The 19175-nt window shown below is 39.0% G+C and overlaps 1 protein-coding gene across 3 annotated transcripts in view; it reads left to right on the top strand.

The window, feature by feature from the left end:
* Positions 1 to 19175, top strand: part of Nsun3 (NOP2/Sun RNA methyltransferase 3) — a 115080-nt gene that overhangs the window by 37481 nt on the left and 58424 nt on the right. For 2 of the 3 annotated variants that reach the window (XM_051150104.1, XM_051150105.1), the window contains exon 5: positions 15205 to 15501. In XM_051150104.1, coding sequence (XP_051006061.1) covers positions 15205 to 15493 — 289 coding nt within the window. In that variant the 3' untranslated portion in view covers positions 15494 to 15501. Of the gene's footprint in view, positions 1 to 15204; positions 15502 to 19175 lie in introns of those variants that run through there. The other variant, XM_051150106.1, reaches the window with a different exon arrangement.

Raw genomic sequence — 19175 nt, 5'->3', positions numbered from 1 at the left:
GAAAGTTCTGTAGATATCTGTTAGATCCAAACACCTTCAACTTAAAGAAAACTTACTTTTTTAAAGAAAATGTGTCTAACTCCCAAATTAAGAATCGTATGAACTAATTTAACACTCACGCATCTCCTTTAATGTCAACAGTAAGATGTGAGTGTTGGTTTTTATGTTTTTAACCTTGTTGTAAAAATTCCAGCCAACATGTAAAAATCTACAATAATAGATGCAGGTACTAAGAATAGTAAGTACACAACTGCTATTGTTTGTATATGATATGCTTTAAAAATAAATCAATAAAATATTGTATAATAAAAGCAAAAAAAAAGAAAATATACTTACATATAGTAAATTTTATTTAGCTATAAAGAAAAAATTAAAATTGTGAAATTTGGCGATAAATAGATAGAGCTGGGGAAACTATACTAACAGATAATCCAGGTCCAGAAAGACAAATGTCACATGTTTTCACTCATATGTAGATACTGGCATTAACCTTTTAATTCGTATGCTTAATTTTGAATACTTGTCAAATACAGGAAAATTGAAAAGGATCGTTGATGGGTGGTAGGGGATTGGGGGATGGGGAGGTTGTTTTTGTTTTTGTTTTTGTTTTTCAGGACAGAATTTCTCTGTGAAACCACACAGCCTGGCTGTCCTGAAACTCTTGTAGACAAGGCAGGCCTTGAACTCACAGAGATCTGCCTGCCTCTGCTTCCCAAGTGCTGGGATTAAAGGAGTGTACCACCACCGCCCAGCAAGGGGAAAGAATCTTAAGAGAGGGGGAATAGTAGAACACTGGTGATATGAAGGGAAAGGAAAAATGGGAGGGAAGTTGATGTGGGGAATGGGATAGGAGGTAGAACAGAGGAGATAGTTCAGAGAAGAGTAACATTAAGGATGTTTGAAACCTGTTATTATATAAACTCTGTGTGTGTCTGTGTGTGTGAGTGTGTGTGTGTGTGTGTGTGTGTGTGTGTGTGTGTGTGTGTGTGTGTGTGTGTGAGAGAGAGAGAGAGAGAGAACGTTTTTCATATAGAAGAGTTTAATTGGAATTACCCAGTACAGGGGATTATGTTCAGCCCGGAAGCATAGTTTGCTTAGTATAAAAACTCAGCGATAGGTGTGAGATGTCTCCTCTTGAGTTTTTAATCATAGGAATTCTAGAGAACTCCATAATAGGACAGACCATTGCCATTACTCTTGGTATCCACCATATCTTGATGGTAAGACCATGTTATCAAAGACACCATATATAGTGCTAAGCAGGCTGCTGCGGCAAGCTGGCATTACCTAACTATGAACTATGTTAACTGCAATAAAGACCAACATGGCAAGATATTATGCCCATGCGTGTAGTAGTTGCGTAAATGTTATGTGGGTAACCAACTACTTCTTGATAGGATTTAAGGCACAGAAAGAACTGCATGCCTCATAGAACAAGTCTGGCCAACTACTCACAGTTAGGGAGCTCACAGGCCCCATAGTGAACTAGTATTGTTTTGCATGCATTGTAGAAAGATTTGTCCTTTCATGTAGAGGATAAATACACAGGAGAAAACGTAGAGGAAAGTGAATTAGGATGTATGGAAACTTCTCAAATGAGTGAGGATAATCAGTAGATTAAAAGTTAGGGCACAAAGGTTTTGTGTGCTCATGTATACCTGTGAATGTCCAGGCATGTGTATGTGCTTGTATGTAGAGAGCAGAGACTAACATCAACTGCATCCCTCTATTGCTCTCCACTTTGTTATATACTAAGCTTGGAGTTTATCATTTCAGGTAGAGTGACTAACCAGTGAGCCCTGGGGATCCACCTCACAGCCTTTCCTCAGCACTAGGGTTTAGATCCATCCTGCCATGCTGGGCTTTCACAGGGGTGCTGGGGATAAAACTAAGCTCTTCATGCATATGGCAAACACATTACCAACTGAGCCATCTTCCTACTCCACTAGGATTTTCAAAGTAGAGTGGTACTTATGTAATTTACCCTGGTTTATGAAACTTGTAAGATGCCACTAGTTATTTTTGGATGTTTTTGGGTTTTTTTTTTTTTTTTTTTTTTTTGAGACAGGGTTTCTCTGTGTAGCCTTGGCTGTCTTGGACTTGTATTGTAGACCAGGCTGGCCTCAAATTCACAGAGATCCACCTGCCTCTCCCTCCCGAGTGCTGGGATTACAGGCATGCACCACCACGCTCGGCTTGATGCCACTGGAATTAACAGAAGTTTTCTGTAGTAATTGAAGTCAGACTTGAACTTGCAGTCCTGACTCAGCCTTCCCAGTGTCTCGGATTACAGGTCTGAACTACCAGTGTGTGCTTTTTGCACTTTGTCAACATTCTTGCACTCTGGCTCTTTTTTTTTTTTTTCTTTTTTCTTTTTTTTATTTTTGAGGAAGGGTCCTTCTGCATTGCCTAGCCTACACTATGAACTCCAGTGACCATTCTCCCTGTGCCTCTTGAGAGTTGGCCTAAGAGTGCCATGTTGCCCTAGGCTTTGAGTGTTCTCAAGTGCTACTTGGTGCCTTACATTCTTCTTTAAAACTTCTCTCTATTAGGAACAACTGCACTGATGGATGTGAGTAGATTAGTGCACCCTGCTAATCACAGCTCCCTGCTACGCTTCTTCCATCAGAGTCATGCTATGGCACTTGACCCTTTTTCACCATTCACTATGGGTACCTGAGTTTACCATGCTGTTGACCTAAATGGATTCACTAAGATGCTGTCACTAAACCTTACAGGCTTTTAATTATCTTATAATCTGGCCACTGCAGGAGTCAAACGACTTCTTTCTTTAAGAGGAGATCATTGTTTTTCTCTTAAGAATTATTCAGGTCAATGTGACTCTGCTCTGTAAAGACATAGAGATTCTCCAGCATCGATTCAGGGAACATCTCTAAAGACATAGAGTTCTAAAGCACTGGTTCAGGGAACGTCTATAAAGACAGGAATTCTACAGCACTGATTCAATGTACACCTGTAAAGACACTGGACTCTAGAGCACTGATTTGGGGACCATCTATAAAGACAGGGCGATATAGCACTGATTCAGGAAACATCTTGAGGGAGTGTATAAGATGATCTTGAGGGCTCCTTGGCCCAAAATATAGCTAGATGTGATATCTTTATCTGGGTAAAAGCATAGAAATTTCATTTACAAATCTTTTATTATTTAAAAAAAACTGAAAAAAGTATTTTAAACTTCATTGCTAAATGGTTCTCTATTGACAAACATGTTTGTCATTAGCCCAAAGTCGGTTGGTTCTGATGGTTTTCTGTTTAAAATTGTATGCATGTTTAAAAAGTGCTTTGATCAAACCCACACTCTTCTGTTCAACTCTTCTCAGAAACACCCCGGACAGTCACACACACAAACACACACAGACACCAAGTCTGCTGATTTCCTTTCTTTATGTAAGTGAAATTTCATTTGGTAGATCAAAGACCCTATCTTGAAGTCAGACAGACTTAATGGTGTGCTTCCACTCTTTGCTTATTTAAGCAGCAGTGTCATCTTAAATTTATTATGTTTGATCTTAAATAGAGAATTTATAAAACTCATCCCTGTCCCCATACACATATTAATGAAGTAATTAACTTTGCAAAAGATACACAAAACTTGAGCTCTTCAAGTGGAAATTGGTAACAAGTGTGCTAAAGGTTGTCCTTTATAATCTGCTTCCAGACGATCTGATACCGTTTCTCTGCTCTACTAATACTGTGTAAGAAAGATCTCTTCCTCAAGTAAAGCTTCCTGCCAGGAGAGAGATGGTGATTATCAGTGTGCTTTCATTTCTTTATACTGACAAAAGTCTTGCCAGTGGGCATGGTGCTTCTGAAAATAGCAAGCTTGGTCATGTTTCTTTATCTTGAATTTACAGAAGTTCTTTGATAATAAACAGTTTGCTATCTAGAAATCGGATTACTTACTCTGAGCACAGTGAAGGGTACCCTCAAGGCTTGCAAAATAATACTTTCAAAACTGATGATAGCACTGGATAGCTATCAACCTAGAATTATCTGTGTTTTGATGTTTATAGTATCTGAAACTTAATTTCAAATCTGCATTTATTTGACAGATTGCACACGAGCCCCAACTTTTCACCTTAATGCCTCTGTGGTCGTAGTGCATAATCACGCAGAGATATTTGATTTGCCTTCTACAGCTCTGACTTAGGGAACATCTATAAAGACAGTGTTCTACAGCAGTGGTTCAGGGAACATCTATAAAGACAGTGTTCTATAGCACTGGTCCAGGGAACATTTATAAAGACAGTGTTCTACAGCACTGGTCCAGGGAACATCTATAAAGACAGTGTTCTGGTGCCCCATATTTGACCGTGTCCCCTAGATGGGGAGACCAGGTGTCACTCAGAGGAAGGATAGCAGGCTACCAAGAAGAGACTTGATACCCTATGAGCATATACAGGGGGAAGAGGTCCCCCTCAGTCACAGTCATAGGGGAGGGGAAGAAGGGGAAAATGGGAGGGAGAGAGGAATGGGAGGATACAAGGGATGGGTTAACAATTGAGATGTAATATGAATAAATTAATAATATATATATATATATTTTAAAAAGACAGTGTTCTACAGCAGTGTTCAGGGAACATCTATAAAGACAGTCTTCTACAGTGGTGTCTTTCCAGCAGCAACAGTCAAATGATTGAGGGAATGGAGAAACACAGGCAGTGGGGAAGGAAAGAAATGAGAGCCACCAAAAGGAAGAAAAGCAGGAAAGTTGGAAAGGAATAGAAGCTGAGGGTATACCATGAAAAGAGACAGACCCAGAATAGAAAGGAAAAACAATGAAAGAGCTCCTCCCCCAGTCCCTGGTGAGAAAAAGGATGGATGGAGGAAGGCAAAGAACAAAATAGAGATTTAAGGGACTCTTGAGAGTCAGCTCAGGGACGCTTTTATGGTCTGTCAAACTATAGAATAGTGATTAAATTGGTTTTGTTATTGCATCAAATTAGGATAGCAGTTTCTTTGAAAATTGATTTATTTTCTTCCTTTTAGACCAAATTGCCCTCCCCACCATTTTTAAATGTGTTCTGCTAGATTTCTCTTTTCTTAATAAAAAGACAAGATCTGAGATGATTGATACTTAAAATTACTTAATTGTATTTTTGGTCACATGTCTCATTTTTAAATCAACTTTTTTTTTTAATTTTTGTGTTTTCGGCACAGGGTTTGTCTGTGTAGCCTTGGCTGTCCTGGACTCCCTTTGTAGATTAGGCTGGCCTCGAACTCACAAAGATCTGCCTGCCTCTGCCTCCTGAGTGCTAGGATTATAGGTGTGCGTCACCACACCTGGCAACCATATATTTTTTTTTATCATTTTTTTAATTAATTTATTCTTGTTACATCTCAATGTTTCTCCCATCCCTTGTATCCTCCCATTCCTCCCCCCCCCCATTTTCCCATTATTCCCCTCCTCTATGACTGTTCCTGAGGGGGATTACCTCCCCCTGTATATTCTCATAGGGTATCAAGTCTCTTCTTGGCATATATTTTTTTAATGTAGTCTACTTACTTACTAAAAGTTACCAAATAGAGGCTGGAGAGATGGCTCAGTGGTTATGAATGAGTATGGATCTTGCTGAGGACTAGAGTTTGGTGCCTAGCACCATCAGGGATGGCTTACAACTCCTACTAACTCCAGCTCCAGGGGAGCTAACATCCTCCCCTGGTCTCCACAGGTGCTGCATTTACATGGACAAATCCACAAAAGACACCCAATTACACACATAATTAAAAATATATCTTTAAAACAGCAACAATACCACTTCAACAGAAGTGAGGCCACTTTGCTTTAAGTAGTAGCTCTTATTTACTTACAGTGGGGCTTACCTGAAACGTATGTTGGCATGAAGACCTTTTTCACTTCTTATAAATTGCTAGGAAAACCTTTATTTTTGTCCCCCTCTCCGCCGGTGAAGCTTCTGGTTTCTATTACATTCATATCTCCTGAAGCATAAAAGTTAGAGGCTTTACCCAAGATTATTTTATGTTTGCTGGCATTAAATACATTCTTATGTTTGATGTTGAGTATTTTCTTCATGACCTCCTCCTTAAGGTAACATTCATCCATGTATTGTCTTATATTTTAAAATTACAAGCTAAGCATAGTGGCTTACGCCCACAATCCCAGTATTCAGGGGTCTTGCATGAATTCTATACTAGCCTAACTATATAGCAAGTACCAAGCAGCCAGAGTTGTTTTTTATTATTATTATTATTATTATTATTATTATTATTATTATTATTATTATTATTATTATTATTTAAGTAATTCATTCAGGTTACATCTCAGTTGTTATCCCCTCCCTTGTATCTTCCTGTTCCCCCTCCCTCCCTCTTTCACCCTATTCCCCTCCCCTAGGTCTGTGACAGAAGGGGACCTCCAACCAGAGTTTTATAGCAAGACCCTGTCTCAAAACAGGAACAAACCAAATACATTGGCATATACAGAATGATTGTAACATACCCATTATTTTAAAGAAGCTGAAAATACATTGCTTGGGGAAAATATATTAGGGGATTTCATGGAAAATCAGTGAAGGATTCAGAGACAGCATACTTTGCAGAGGGTTTTGACAGATGAATAAGTGTTCATCTGATTAAAAAAAAAAGAAGCATAGTTGGGGAAAACAGCTTACATAAGCGTTAGAATTGAGCATATAAAGAGAAGCAAAGAATGTGTTTAGTTTCATGACTTAGTGTTTAGTTAAAGAACCATATCTGTCTGGCTCTCTCGGGACAGAGGAATTGTGCGTTTGTTTGGTTAGAGAAGACTCTCTCCATGTGCTATAAGGGATTCAGTCTGAGAATTAGATCTCATCGAATTACAAGGGTTGGCTACATAGACTGCACTTGAGCTGAGCAGGCTGACAGTACATGATATTGGGAGAAACCATGAGGAGGAATACTCTGTCTTAGTTAGGGTTCTCTTGTTCTGAATAGACACCATAGCCATGGCAACTTTATAAAGGTCAACATTTAATTGGAACTGGCTTACAGTTTCCGAGCTTTAGTACATTATCATCACAGTTGGGAACATGGTGACATTCGGTCAGAAATGGTGCTGGAGAAGAAACTGAGTGTTCTACATCTTGATCCACAGACAGCAGAAGGAGACTGTGTGCCACCTTGGGCAGCTTGAGCATAGGAAACCTCAAAGCCTGCCCCTATAGTGACACACTTGCTCCAACAAGAACACACCTCCCAATAGTACCACACTCTATCAACCAAGCACTCAAACATATAAGTCTATGGGGGCCATTCCTAGTCCACGCACTATACCATCTCTATATTCCCAAACCCTATGTAGGGCTCTTGCTACTCCTAAGCTTCTAACTTTAATGGTGTTATAGATCCATAGAAGAGGTGTTGGACTCCTCCATGAGCCCGGTGGTCCAGAAGTTGAATGATACCCTGCGATTCCAAGAGGAAGTGTGCACAGCTGCTGTCTTCTATACACAGGCTGAACTACTAGATCTGTAGTTGTGTGGGCATTTTAAGGGTCATGCCAATTAAACAATGCTATCAAGAGACAGAGAATGCAGCTTTGAAAAAAATATATGATGATATAGTCAAGGTCATTGGCCACATTAGCGAGGGTTCTCCAGAGAAGCTGTATGCAGTTAGGGGGGTTGATAAGTCCATAACTCACAGGGTGGGCCAGCAGCCTGGAGACCTAGGGATGAGCCGATATTGCACTTTTAGTCCATTACAATCTGTTACAGAGTTTCTTATTTAAAGTGAGGTCATTGTTTTTTCCAACTGAGTCTTTCAACTAATTGTTCAAGTCCCACCCATGTTATGAAGTGCAGCCTGGTTTATTAGTCTCTCAATTCAAATGCTAATTTTATTTAACCTCTCCACCCTCACAGATATGTTCAGAATAATATTTAACCAAGTATTTGAGAAGAGTGGACCATTGAATTTTTTAAAAGTCATCAGTTATTGCTCTAGGGTTGTAACTTAGTTTTGTAACTTTATTTCCTATTATTTACTTATTATACCATTATTACATTTTAGATTCTGCTGTATTAACTCCTGCATGATACCAAATTTGGTGTTAATGAAGGTATTTACTTTCCTGATATAACAAAGAAAAGACACTTTATATAATAATGGCCTAAATAAATAATAACATAAGTAACATTCCTAAAGTAGTACTGGCAATCAGTAAACAGCCAGGTTCCACAGTCACCAGGGCCTGGGCCCACCAGGACAGCCAGTCCAGTTCTTACTGTTTAATTACTATCTACTTGTAGGAAGGGGTGAGCAAGCATAAATAACATTATGTACAACCAGGTTCTCAGGTCATTCCTCAAACCTGCCATCTCCTGGTTTCTTTATGTTAAAGTACCCGAGGGCGTGTAGTTTTCCCTTTCCTTCCATGAGCATTTGGTACAGTCGCAGTCGGGATGATAAAATGAATGTCTGGCATCCTAGGTCTTGTCCTAGTTCTATTCTAGTTTAGCTCTTTCACTGTTCGCTTTAGGAGGAAGCAGTGGTGAAGCTTATAGCTCTGCTCTGCTATTAGCTTAGGTTGGAGCCTGTGCTTCCTTAATTAGCAGTGTAACTTAGTCATGGTTTCTGACCCTTGCTTTGATAAATGGAGTCAGACTATTTACCTTGTACACTTTGTAAAGTCTCATGAAGACCACACATACAGTGCTCTTTAGGCATCAAGTAGTGCTCTATGTAGACAGATCACATGTGCCTCACACGCTTTAGTTTGTTCCTGGTAGTTGGCAGTTGGGGCTTAGCCTGCCTGTTTCCAAGTTCTTGCCATCTTAAGAATGAAATGAAAGCGCACACAGACTGCAGAATAGCAAAAACACTTTATACAGAAAAAGCAATAGCACAGGTCAGATTTGCTGCAAGAGAGCAGAACACCACTTGAATTAAGATACTCCAAGGCCCTGAGTATTCTGTGGGGCTTCCGTTTATGGGGTCCTAGAATAGAAAGGGTTTTGCTTGCCTGCTCCAAGTTAATTGGAGCCAAATCTACATTTTTCTTTTATTCAGACACATTTTATTTTTTTTCCCAAAGAGTGAAATTGTCTCTATGGGATGATATATGCCAAGTGTGTAGTGTTCTCTAGGAGATGTTGTATCTTTGCAGTTTACCTGTCGTTTGGGTAGTGATAGTAGGAGTAGGATGCTTCCTATTTTCATGTTATGGTCACCCCTTTTTTTTTTTTTCAGCACAAGGTGCAAATGCCTTGTGAAGTACCATAATCCAGAATTAAAGCATTGTCTAACTATCAGTGATTAATATAACCTGTTATGGAATTGGCTGCTTATGTCAACTTTAAATGCTTAAAACTGTTATACTTTTACTTGGTTTTTAAAAGGGATTTATTTTCATGTCTCTCTCTCTATGTGTGTCTATGTGCCACATGTGTGTTGGTACCGGTAGAGGCCAAAGGAAGGCAGGGGACACCCTTGACCTGAACCTATAGATGGTTGCAGGCTGCCCAGTGTATGTGCTTAGGACCAAACTCAGCAATTCTGAAAGCACCAAATGTTCTAACCATGGAGTCTTCCTTACTTGATTTTTTTTTTTTTAAGTGGTGTGCTAAAGTCTCTAAGGTGGATGAGCTTGCTAAGACTGTGTTCTGTCTATTTAATTGAATAGATGAGTGCTGTTTTAGTGTTTCCCTTTGCCCATATTTATGTCCAGTGATATAGTACAGTGACAGTAGAAGGACATAAATAAATATGAAAAATAAATACATTAGTTATGCTATTTTTCAGTCACCATCTATATTGTCAAGAGTAGAGTCATCTATGATTCCTTTACCTCTCCATATGAAATTGGAGGTGAGACAGGATCTGCGTCTTAAAATACATTATATTATAGTGATGACAAAAAAACAATGTTGCTTACTTCCTGGCCAGTCCTGAGGAATTAGTAGAAGAAAACTAGTAGAAGGAAAACTAAAACCATTTTATTCTTTAGTCAAAAGGTGGCACTGTTGCTGTGCTGATAGGTTTTTTGTTTTGTTTTGTTCTCCTATAATGTGATTTTGGTACTTTTTAAATGCAGAAAACAGTTAAATATACTGATCTAATTAACAGTGACCCTCCCTGCTGAATGCTGGGTTTTCTAATCAGGCAATAGAAGAATAAATGAGAAAGGGGAATTTATAGTTTTTAAATAATAGGTGGACTTAATAGTACTTACATAGAGAACATTCACTGAGACTGAGATTTGCCATAGGGAAGGCAGGACAGGACATCATGTGTTATGTACTAAATCTTGGTTGGTTTTACATTGCTTTCCCTCTGGAACTTCGATAGCTGTCAGGGTTCTCAGATGTGTTTGCTTACTGATTTTAATTTGGCTTTCCAAGTTCATGAAGCATGTGCTGTTATGAAAGTACTGTTTTTCCACCAAGGCTTTAAAATCAGGTAGCCTTTGCTTTTTCTCTTTGTTTTCTGTAAGTCATGTGCAGTAGTTGGAACTAGTGAGCCATTCAAGGAACCTAAAGACAAGCTCTCTTGTGCTGAGAAGGAGCACATTCTTACCTTGTTTTTGAGCCAGTATCTCAGTACTTGGTGGCTGAAGCTTCCTGTGAGTAGACCCTTGAGGGATGATAAGCTTCAGTGAAAGCAGAGAATTTGATTTTCAGGAAGATAAAAGGAATGCCTTGACAATTGGTTCAGTTAGAACCTGTACACAGAGCTCTGGTTTCTTTTGTTTTATTTTGTTGTTTGTTTTTGTTTTTTAATACAAACAGAAATAAAAGCACTTTGACATCAAGGGGATTGAACCATTGATATCTTGCAAAATCAAAAGAATCTAGTTTTCTTTTAAATGTTAGCATAAGAATGCACTGGTGAGCATCATAGACTACTTATTAGTAGATCTGCCTCGCTGATGCTTCTTTAATTTGCCCTTGACTGGGGATTGAACCAGGTCTCATGTATGTTGAGCAAGTGTGCTGCATGTAGAAAGTATTGTCTGCTTGTATAAAGTATTGAATGAAATGTTTAATGGATAATTATGTGGTTATTCCTAGATATATTGCAGATGCTATTTTATAAAACTTTTCAATGAATAGTGAATATAATGTATTTGAATATAAGACAGAAGCTCAAAATCTGATTCAAAACACATGAGGTATGGTGTTAGTGTTTTCAGAACTCAGACATTTGGATGGGGGTTAAGAGCATACAGCACATGTTTGGTATATAGGACACCCTCTTCTTCCCTGCAGAGTTTAGAGGGATACTCTGTAATCAAAAGTGTTAACACTTACTCAGCAAAACATATATATAGTTACATCATACACCACAGAGCTTGACCATAAATAGATTTCTGTAAGCTTATTACTCTAAGACTAAAGAAAACTTTAAAAACATAAACCTATAGGTTTTGGTGCTTTTTTCAGTGAGAGTAGGCCTGGAGTCCCATTAATGTATACTTTGTAAACTTGCAAAGATACAGTAAGAATTTAGTTTCATTTAAGAACTCAAAATGTTCTAATGTATAATGGTTTCCTTGGTAGAAATGTACCTGGCTTTGTTTTTAAATGCTTCATTAACTAGATGCTTATGTACGAGATGCATTTCAGCCTTTTCTATTGGACAGTGAAAAGCAACACAAAATTCGAAGAGAGCTGGATATCCGAGATCAGCTATAAAGCACCATGGCAAGTGGACCGCTTTCTGTGGCTGAGTGACCATTCTTTCTCTGTTAGTAGTGCTTGCTATTAGGCATTTCCCACTGCATTTTATTCTATTACCAGTAAACAACATTGGCTCTGTTTACTACAACACTGCTCTGAGATAGAATTTTACTTTATATTTCAAATAAAGTTTAAGCCTGATGAGCACTTATGTAGGAAGCTTCTGGAAGAATATATATGCTTTAGAAAATGAGAAGGATTGTATTGTGTGCCATTCTGCTTCCTTGAAAAGGACCTCTCCAAATTTTATGTTATATTTGGACATTATATATTGGAAGATATACGTATATACATATACATATATGTCCTAGGATGATGCTTATCTGTTCTCACTTTAGAAGTGGAAACATAAAAGTCTTTAATATTGGATGAGCATGTCTGATTCTGTTGTAGTTAGCATGACACCATGCTGTCTCTGCTATTCTGGCCTCAGACTGTAAGCCTTCCTCTGTTGCTTTCAGGGGTGCATAATGAGTCTCAGTACCTTCTGATGGTGTTTTCATTTTCATAGTTGTCAACCTTGGTCCTGTTTTTTCTGAAGTCTTATCTACTATCAAGACGTTACTAATATCAGTCCATAGAGTGATTCTGAAATTTGAAGCTCAATACAGAGTATATGTTGTTTAACTTTATAAATATCATTCATTGTAGACTTAGGCAATGTGTTAAAATTAAATTTCTCTTTCTCTTAGTTCAATTGTACGACATCAGTACTATTGAAAGAATTTTCCTGGAGCCAAATGAGATGGGAGCATCAAACTTTCTGTATCCTAGCTACCTGTGTCGGGTCTTCAGGGTTTTCTCACCTGTCAATCATTCCTGGAGACCTCCCTGTCCTTGTCTGAGGAGGCTTCCCTCCAAACCTCCCACCCTGAGCTTGCTCTGAGGCTTCCTGCTCTTCACTGTTCAGTGTTGTTTGCTCGTTTATGGCTTCCCTTTCTCCTGCTTGACTTATCTCTCTTGTTTGCTAGAGGAAAAAAAAAAATGAGAGTCATCAGATCTCTTTGAGTTTCTGTATTCTTTGTGCATATTTTTGAGGGGTCAGCTGCAAATGGAATTTACTTGACGTCCACTGTTGCCAGCCTGATTTCTGAATGCTGAAATGACCCATTTATTACTGTTCCTTTTTCCTTCTGGAGGCATTTAATATTTTCTCTTTCTTCTCAGCATTTTCAGTTTTAGCAGTGTATTTCAGTTCACATGTATAAGGTGAGCGTTATGAGCATGCACAGGCCCTGCTGCATCTCTGCCCTCTGTGATCTCTTCTCATGATAGCCTTCCTCTCTACCCTGCCTCTAGCTGTCCTCTTTCCTTGGCCAGGCCCCAGGGACTTTTAATGGTCATCTCTGCAGTGTAGAATGTGTGTCCTTTGCACATCTGCTTGGCGCAGTACAACTCCCCACTGCTCAATCACTCACCCCTAATCTCTTTATCTTGATTTAGTTTTCTTCACGGTACCTGCTGCTAATTTACGCATGAAATAAAAATGCGTGCGAACTCATCTGGATGCTGACATGTTCTTTTGTATAGATTTGTAGGTGTTTATGAGTTTGCCCTGACCATGGTGGTAAAACGCACCTACCTGAGTAGCTTATGAAGTACTTTATTTCTGACAGCTAATAGGCTGCAAGAGAGACACTGAGAGACACTGATTTCTTCTGAGGCCTCGCTGCATAATTGCAGAACTCCTTTTCCTATTGCTTACATGTTCCTTTCTCTGTGACCCTGTATCTAAATTTCTTCCTATAACAATATCAGCTAAATCTGATTAGCATATCCTCGCCAATGATTGGGTTTCAAGTCAGTTATCTCATTAAAGAGCCCTTTCCAAATTCAGTCCCATGCAGAGACAATGTGTGTTAAGGGACTCAGTTCATTCACTTGGCACACTCATTTTACCAGTCAGTCTCTCAGAGTCAGTCATGAGAATGTGGTATTTGTGAAAATGAAGAGTTTGTTGTTGTTGTTCTTAGGTTTTTAGATTTATTTCTTTGATAATTTAAAAAATATATATTACATCTCGACTGTAGTTTCTCTCTCCTTCCAATCCTCTCAGTATTTAAAAATACTTAATAAAATATTTTAAAAATTACTTTGAGACTAATATAATGACACCATTTCTACCATCCCTTTCCTTCCTCTCACATACACTGCCTTGCTCTCTTTCAGATACGTGGCCTCTTTTTCACTAGTTGTTCTTACATAGTGTATGTCCCTAAGTTTAAAAATACAACCTGATTAACCTATGCAATGTAACATATATATGTGTGTGTGTGTGTGTGTGTTCAGGACTGAGCATTTGTTATTGGATATAATGTGCTTTTTCCTTGGGGCTTTTTGAGACAGGGTTGCCTGTCTGTGTAAGCCTGGTTGCCATTGGTACTCACTATGTAGCCAAGGCTGGCCTCAAACTCATAGCAATTCTCTTTCCTCAGACTTTCTGGGGCTGGAATTAGAGGTATACAACATCACACATGGGAAGAGGTGTTTTAGATTGTTAGTGTTTACCTTGTTTTGTTTTATTCAGTGATACATGTCCAATACCTAGACAATACCCACCATAGCATAGGTCTTACGTGAGTAATAATGAATGTGGTAACCTCTTGATGGTTGATTCCATCTAAAGACTCTTGCTCTGCCCCATTTCTGGAAAGTTATCTCTTTATTACATTCATTCAATTCCTCATTATCAAAAATTCTCTGCATTATTTTTCCAGTTTTGTTTATTGCATTTTGGACAAGCTTGATTGATCATATTTAGAGTCTGTTTGTTGTTGTACTGTGAAGGGAAGTGGGCTATGTTGACCTTTAACTTCCAAGTGCTTCTACAGAATATTACTTATTTTGACAAAAATATATTAAATTTTTATGTGCTATCTTCTTGCTATTTTCTTATAATGTTGTTGTGTTATGAGTGATGTGTCTTTGCTGATCTTTTTGTGTTTAATGTGTCACATTTTGTTCCCTGAATTGAATTGTCAGTTTCTTCCTAGGCCACATTTTTGCTGTTTGTGTTCTTTTTCTTACGTACTGATTACTCATTTCTGGGGAATCCTTGGTCTTACCTTTTTATCCTAGAATTATCCGCTTTTCTTAGGTCAATACCATCTGTGTCTTACGTGACAGCCCAACCTAGAGTAGAAAGAGTGTGACCAATGATTTATTGTGTCTGTTTCTAATTAGTGCCTTTTCTTTCTCTTTTATTTCCATGACTTAAAAGACAAACACATTATATGTGTTCTTTCTCCTTCTCCCTACCCTTAAAACAAAAAACCCTCAAGAAAACTCATTTTCTCTGACTTTTTCATCTTGAATTTTCTAGTTACCATTTTCCAATCATCGGTGATAAATACAAATGAACTGTGTGTAGAATCAGAAGATCACCAGTGTTACTGCATCCTTAGCCAGAGTAAGGCTAGCATCTAATCTCCTTGACTTGAGTCCCCTACTTTTCTTTTTGTAACTAACTCGTCTCTTCATTTTCCCTCATTGCACACAGGTCTGGAATTCAAGCCCTACGTCCTGGAGGGATACTCGTATACTCGACATGCACGCTTTCCAAGGCTGAAAATCAAGATGTGATAAGTAAGATCTTAAATTCCAACAGTAATATCATGCCTGTAGATATTAGTGGGATAGCAAAGATTTGCTCCCGAGACTTCACATTTGCCCCCACTGACCAGAAATGCAGCCTTTTAGTGATCCCTCAAAAGGGCAAAGCTTGGGGCCCAATGTATATAGCCAAACTGAGAAAAAAAAACCATGAGTACACGAAAATTGTGACATGAATTTTGTAAGCCATGTTGATATATATTATATTATGTGTAATATGTTATTATATGTATATGTAATATACATATGTGTATTCTATGTATATATATGTATTATATGTTATTATGTGTATGTCTTCTGAGTTTTGCGTGTGCTAGTATTTAAATACTTACAGAGGGACTTTCTCTAGGACCATTTGGAATTGTAAACAGTTCACACTTCAGCCTCAAAGAATAAGCTTAAGAAATTTTCAGGTATAAGTTTATTCCTTGAAATATATCTATAGTGATGATTTAAAGTAGGACAGATGGTGTTGGTTCTGTATAATAAATTTTTGTCCCTTAATAGGTATTTTATAGTTACATTAATTAGAATACATGGTTCTGTGCATAATTGTTTAGGACTGTATTCTATAACATGGGTGTTTTAAACCTTTCCTTTAAAATATATATATTTGCCAACCCTCTTACTGTTTCTTGATCAAATGTGTAGATTCTTTTTGTAAGAATAATTGGTATTCCAAGCCTAACTTCTTAAGCAGCACAATTTCTAGTCCTTGCAAAATAGGTTTCTTATTTGCAAAGTTGTTTTGTGTTAAGGACTGTCTTCTGTTTACTGCAAAGGTCAGTGACTCTATTGACACCAGCTTTATTTCTCCCTATTTTCTTTTATTCACAAATACAAATGGAAAGGGTAAATTATGTTGAAAGGCCTTTAGCACAGCAGATTCACATGCACGGGGTTGACTTTCAACATTCAGCCTGTAGAATAATGGAGTCCATCCAGCAGCCTGTAAAACAAGCACTTGAAACAAACCCAGAGTGATTAATAACTGCAATAACTGAACTATATTTGGAGTGTTTTGTTACATAATTGCAGTCATAATGAGTACTACAGAATCTGATTATCTTACTGTTGCAATCTGGAGGGGCTTTTTATTTCACTTGGTTATAAAATGTTATATGAGCACGGTATGTCACATATTAATGTGGAAGAGGAAGATGCCTAATGAGAGTCAATTACCCATTACCAAGACCCCAAACCGTTCACTGAGTGGATCTCTCTATTTAGACACATCCCAAGAGTTTTGTGTGTGCTTCTATATATATGCTTAGGATTTTAGAATCAATTTTCTTTTCTTTTCTTTTTGGCTTTTTGGCTTTTTGAGACAGGGTTGTAGCCTTGGTTGTCCTGGACTTGCTTTGTAGATCAGGCTGGTCTCAAATTGACAGAGATCAGCCTGCCTCAGCCCCCCAAGTGCTGGGATTAAAGGTGTGCACCACTACCACCCAGCCTTGGAATCAATTTTCAATCATGAAATTTTCTTTAGAGATTGGTATAGTTGGATCCAAATATATTTTTCGAATTATCAAGAAAAATCATACTGGCAGACATGGCACTGCATGCCTCTAATCCCTGCATTTAGCAGGTTGAGGCTGAAGGATTGTAAGTTCAAGTCTACCTGGGCTGCCTAACAAGACCCTTTTTAAAAGAAAGAGATAGGGAGAACAGAGGGAAGGCTAGATGGACAGAGAAAAATAACAAAGCATAAAAATTAGCTTCTTATGCTTTAAACAATTTATTTATTTTTATCCTATTTTATATGTCTGACTGTCTATCCTGCATGTATGTCTGTGTATCACATGCATACCTGTGAAGAGGTCAAAGGAGGGTTGAAATACCGTGAAACTAGAGATGTAGATGGTTGCGAACCACTATTCGGTGCTGGGAATTAAACCCTAGTCTTCCACGGGCCCAAAATTAGCTTTTTAAAAAATTGATTATGAAAGCACAAAATACTACTAGTACAGAATAGTACTGTTTGTTTCGTTCAGTGCATTAAGAAATTCATTATAGACATTAAGCTATACGTTACAGGTTTGTTTTACAACCTGTGTAACCTGATTCAAATGAATGGACATTCAAGGAAAACTTTTCCCTGTACCTTTGTCCTCTACAATATTTTTGAATGTATCTGGCCAGTGTGTTTAAAGTAAATGTTTGTTTCTTGGGCCCATCAATGATTTAATTAATAGAGAAGATTAGTGACAGAAAAGGGCTTTGTTCATTTTCATTTGATGTAGTGGTTTGTTTTTTCTGTTTGAAATCCTGTCTTTGGATTCTGTAGTTTTAAAAGTGCGTTTCTTCTGTATAAGTTAATCACAATGTAAAATTTCACAGTACAAGTGTTGAATGTCATTTTTCCAGTATAATGTCATGAAGCATCAAATGGACACTACGTTTCCTGGGATTGGTGAAAATGCGTATATATTACATATATTCATAGACTTTATTATTAAGATGGTTGTAGCAAAACAGCAAACATTAATTGACCATTAAAGGTTGATTGAAGTCTTTATGTTGCCTTTTTTGATCTTTATAACTATGGGCTAGGAATGATGATGTTGTGTGTCAGTAATCAGCCCTTGGCGTGCAGAGGCCTCCTAATGGCTGGCCACAGAGTGAAACGTTGTCTTGTACAATCAAATGAACAATACATGGTAGTGAGGAATGCAAAGCCCAGTGTTACCTGCTTGCCAAAGACACTGGTAGCTTAAGAGAGCCCAGAACTGGACGTCACCCCCACATGCATTTCCTGAGGCAGTTCCTAGCCTGCCCTGTTCTCCAGGCACACCTTGCAATGGAGAGCCCCTCCCTTTCCCCTGCGCAGTTCATTCTTGATCCAGTACACTGATCCCTGGTGGCCACCTGGGAAAGAAAAGTGAGACCCCTACTTACCAACAGTTTCATGCCTACTGGGCAAACACAATTGTAGTGAGCTACGCCCTTCCCCCTGCCAGCTTCATGTACTGGACCTCACCTGTAAGTGCATATAGGCCAGCAGCTCCCTGGGACCACCAGGTGCAAACCCTGGGCCACAAGCCTCAGCATGCCCTGCGCACCATATTCTCGACACAGAATGCAGCTCCCATCTCTAGAGGCCCATAGCAGCCACCTAGGACAGATAGGTTAGATGTACCAGCCCCCTGGGCAAGTTCAGCAGCAGTGAGCTATGCCCTCCTCCTGGCCTGTACTATCTCCCAGAGATGCCTGGGACCACCAGGTAAGACTTGCCCCCAACCCTTGGCCAGCCAGTCCTCCTACAACACTCCCAACAGAGGTAAACCACACTTTCTGCCCAAAGCTACATTTTCTCACCTGAAGCCTGCCAAGACCAGAATGAGTATCAGAGCCAGTTCTGCTGGCAGTCAGGGATCGACGCTTCCCTAGCCATTGGCTTTGGGAAGCCCCAAAGAAACGCTCTGATGAAGTGGGTGATCTGGGAGCCCCGCATGTCTCAGGAGCCAGTCCTGCAATAATGAATCTCACACAGTCTTATGGAGGGAAGAATCTAAGGCTAACCTTCCTTGTGAATTAGGGAGTTATAAACCCTGGGAAGTGAGGGTGAAGGTGTCTCATCTGCTAGAGCTGAAGGAACCAGAATACCTCATCTGCCATGCCTTAGGAATTTGTGGCCTTTATCACAGGAAGGAAGACAGTACTTAATTATCCTATATGTGAGGAGATGGCTTGAAGTACAGTTAGAGACCATTTGTTGGAGGCTAAGGTCTTAGCATGGGGTGCAGCACTCCCTGGAGTTCCCTGTGCCTGTTATCAGGAAAAGTCCAGCCTGTGTTTTCTATGTGAGCCTCTCGCAAAATTCTGGAGTCACCAGATCAGGTGGATTGAGTGGCCCTG

Source organism: Acomys russatus, chromosome 8 (assembly GCF_903995435.1).
Source record: "Acomys russatus chromosome 8, mAcoRus1.1, whole genome shotgun sequence".
Taxonomy (NCBI): Eukaryota; Metazoa; Chordata; class Mammalia; order Rodentia; family Muridae; genus Acomys; species Acomys russatus.
This window is presented reverse-complemented; position numbering and strand designations above follow the sequence as displayed.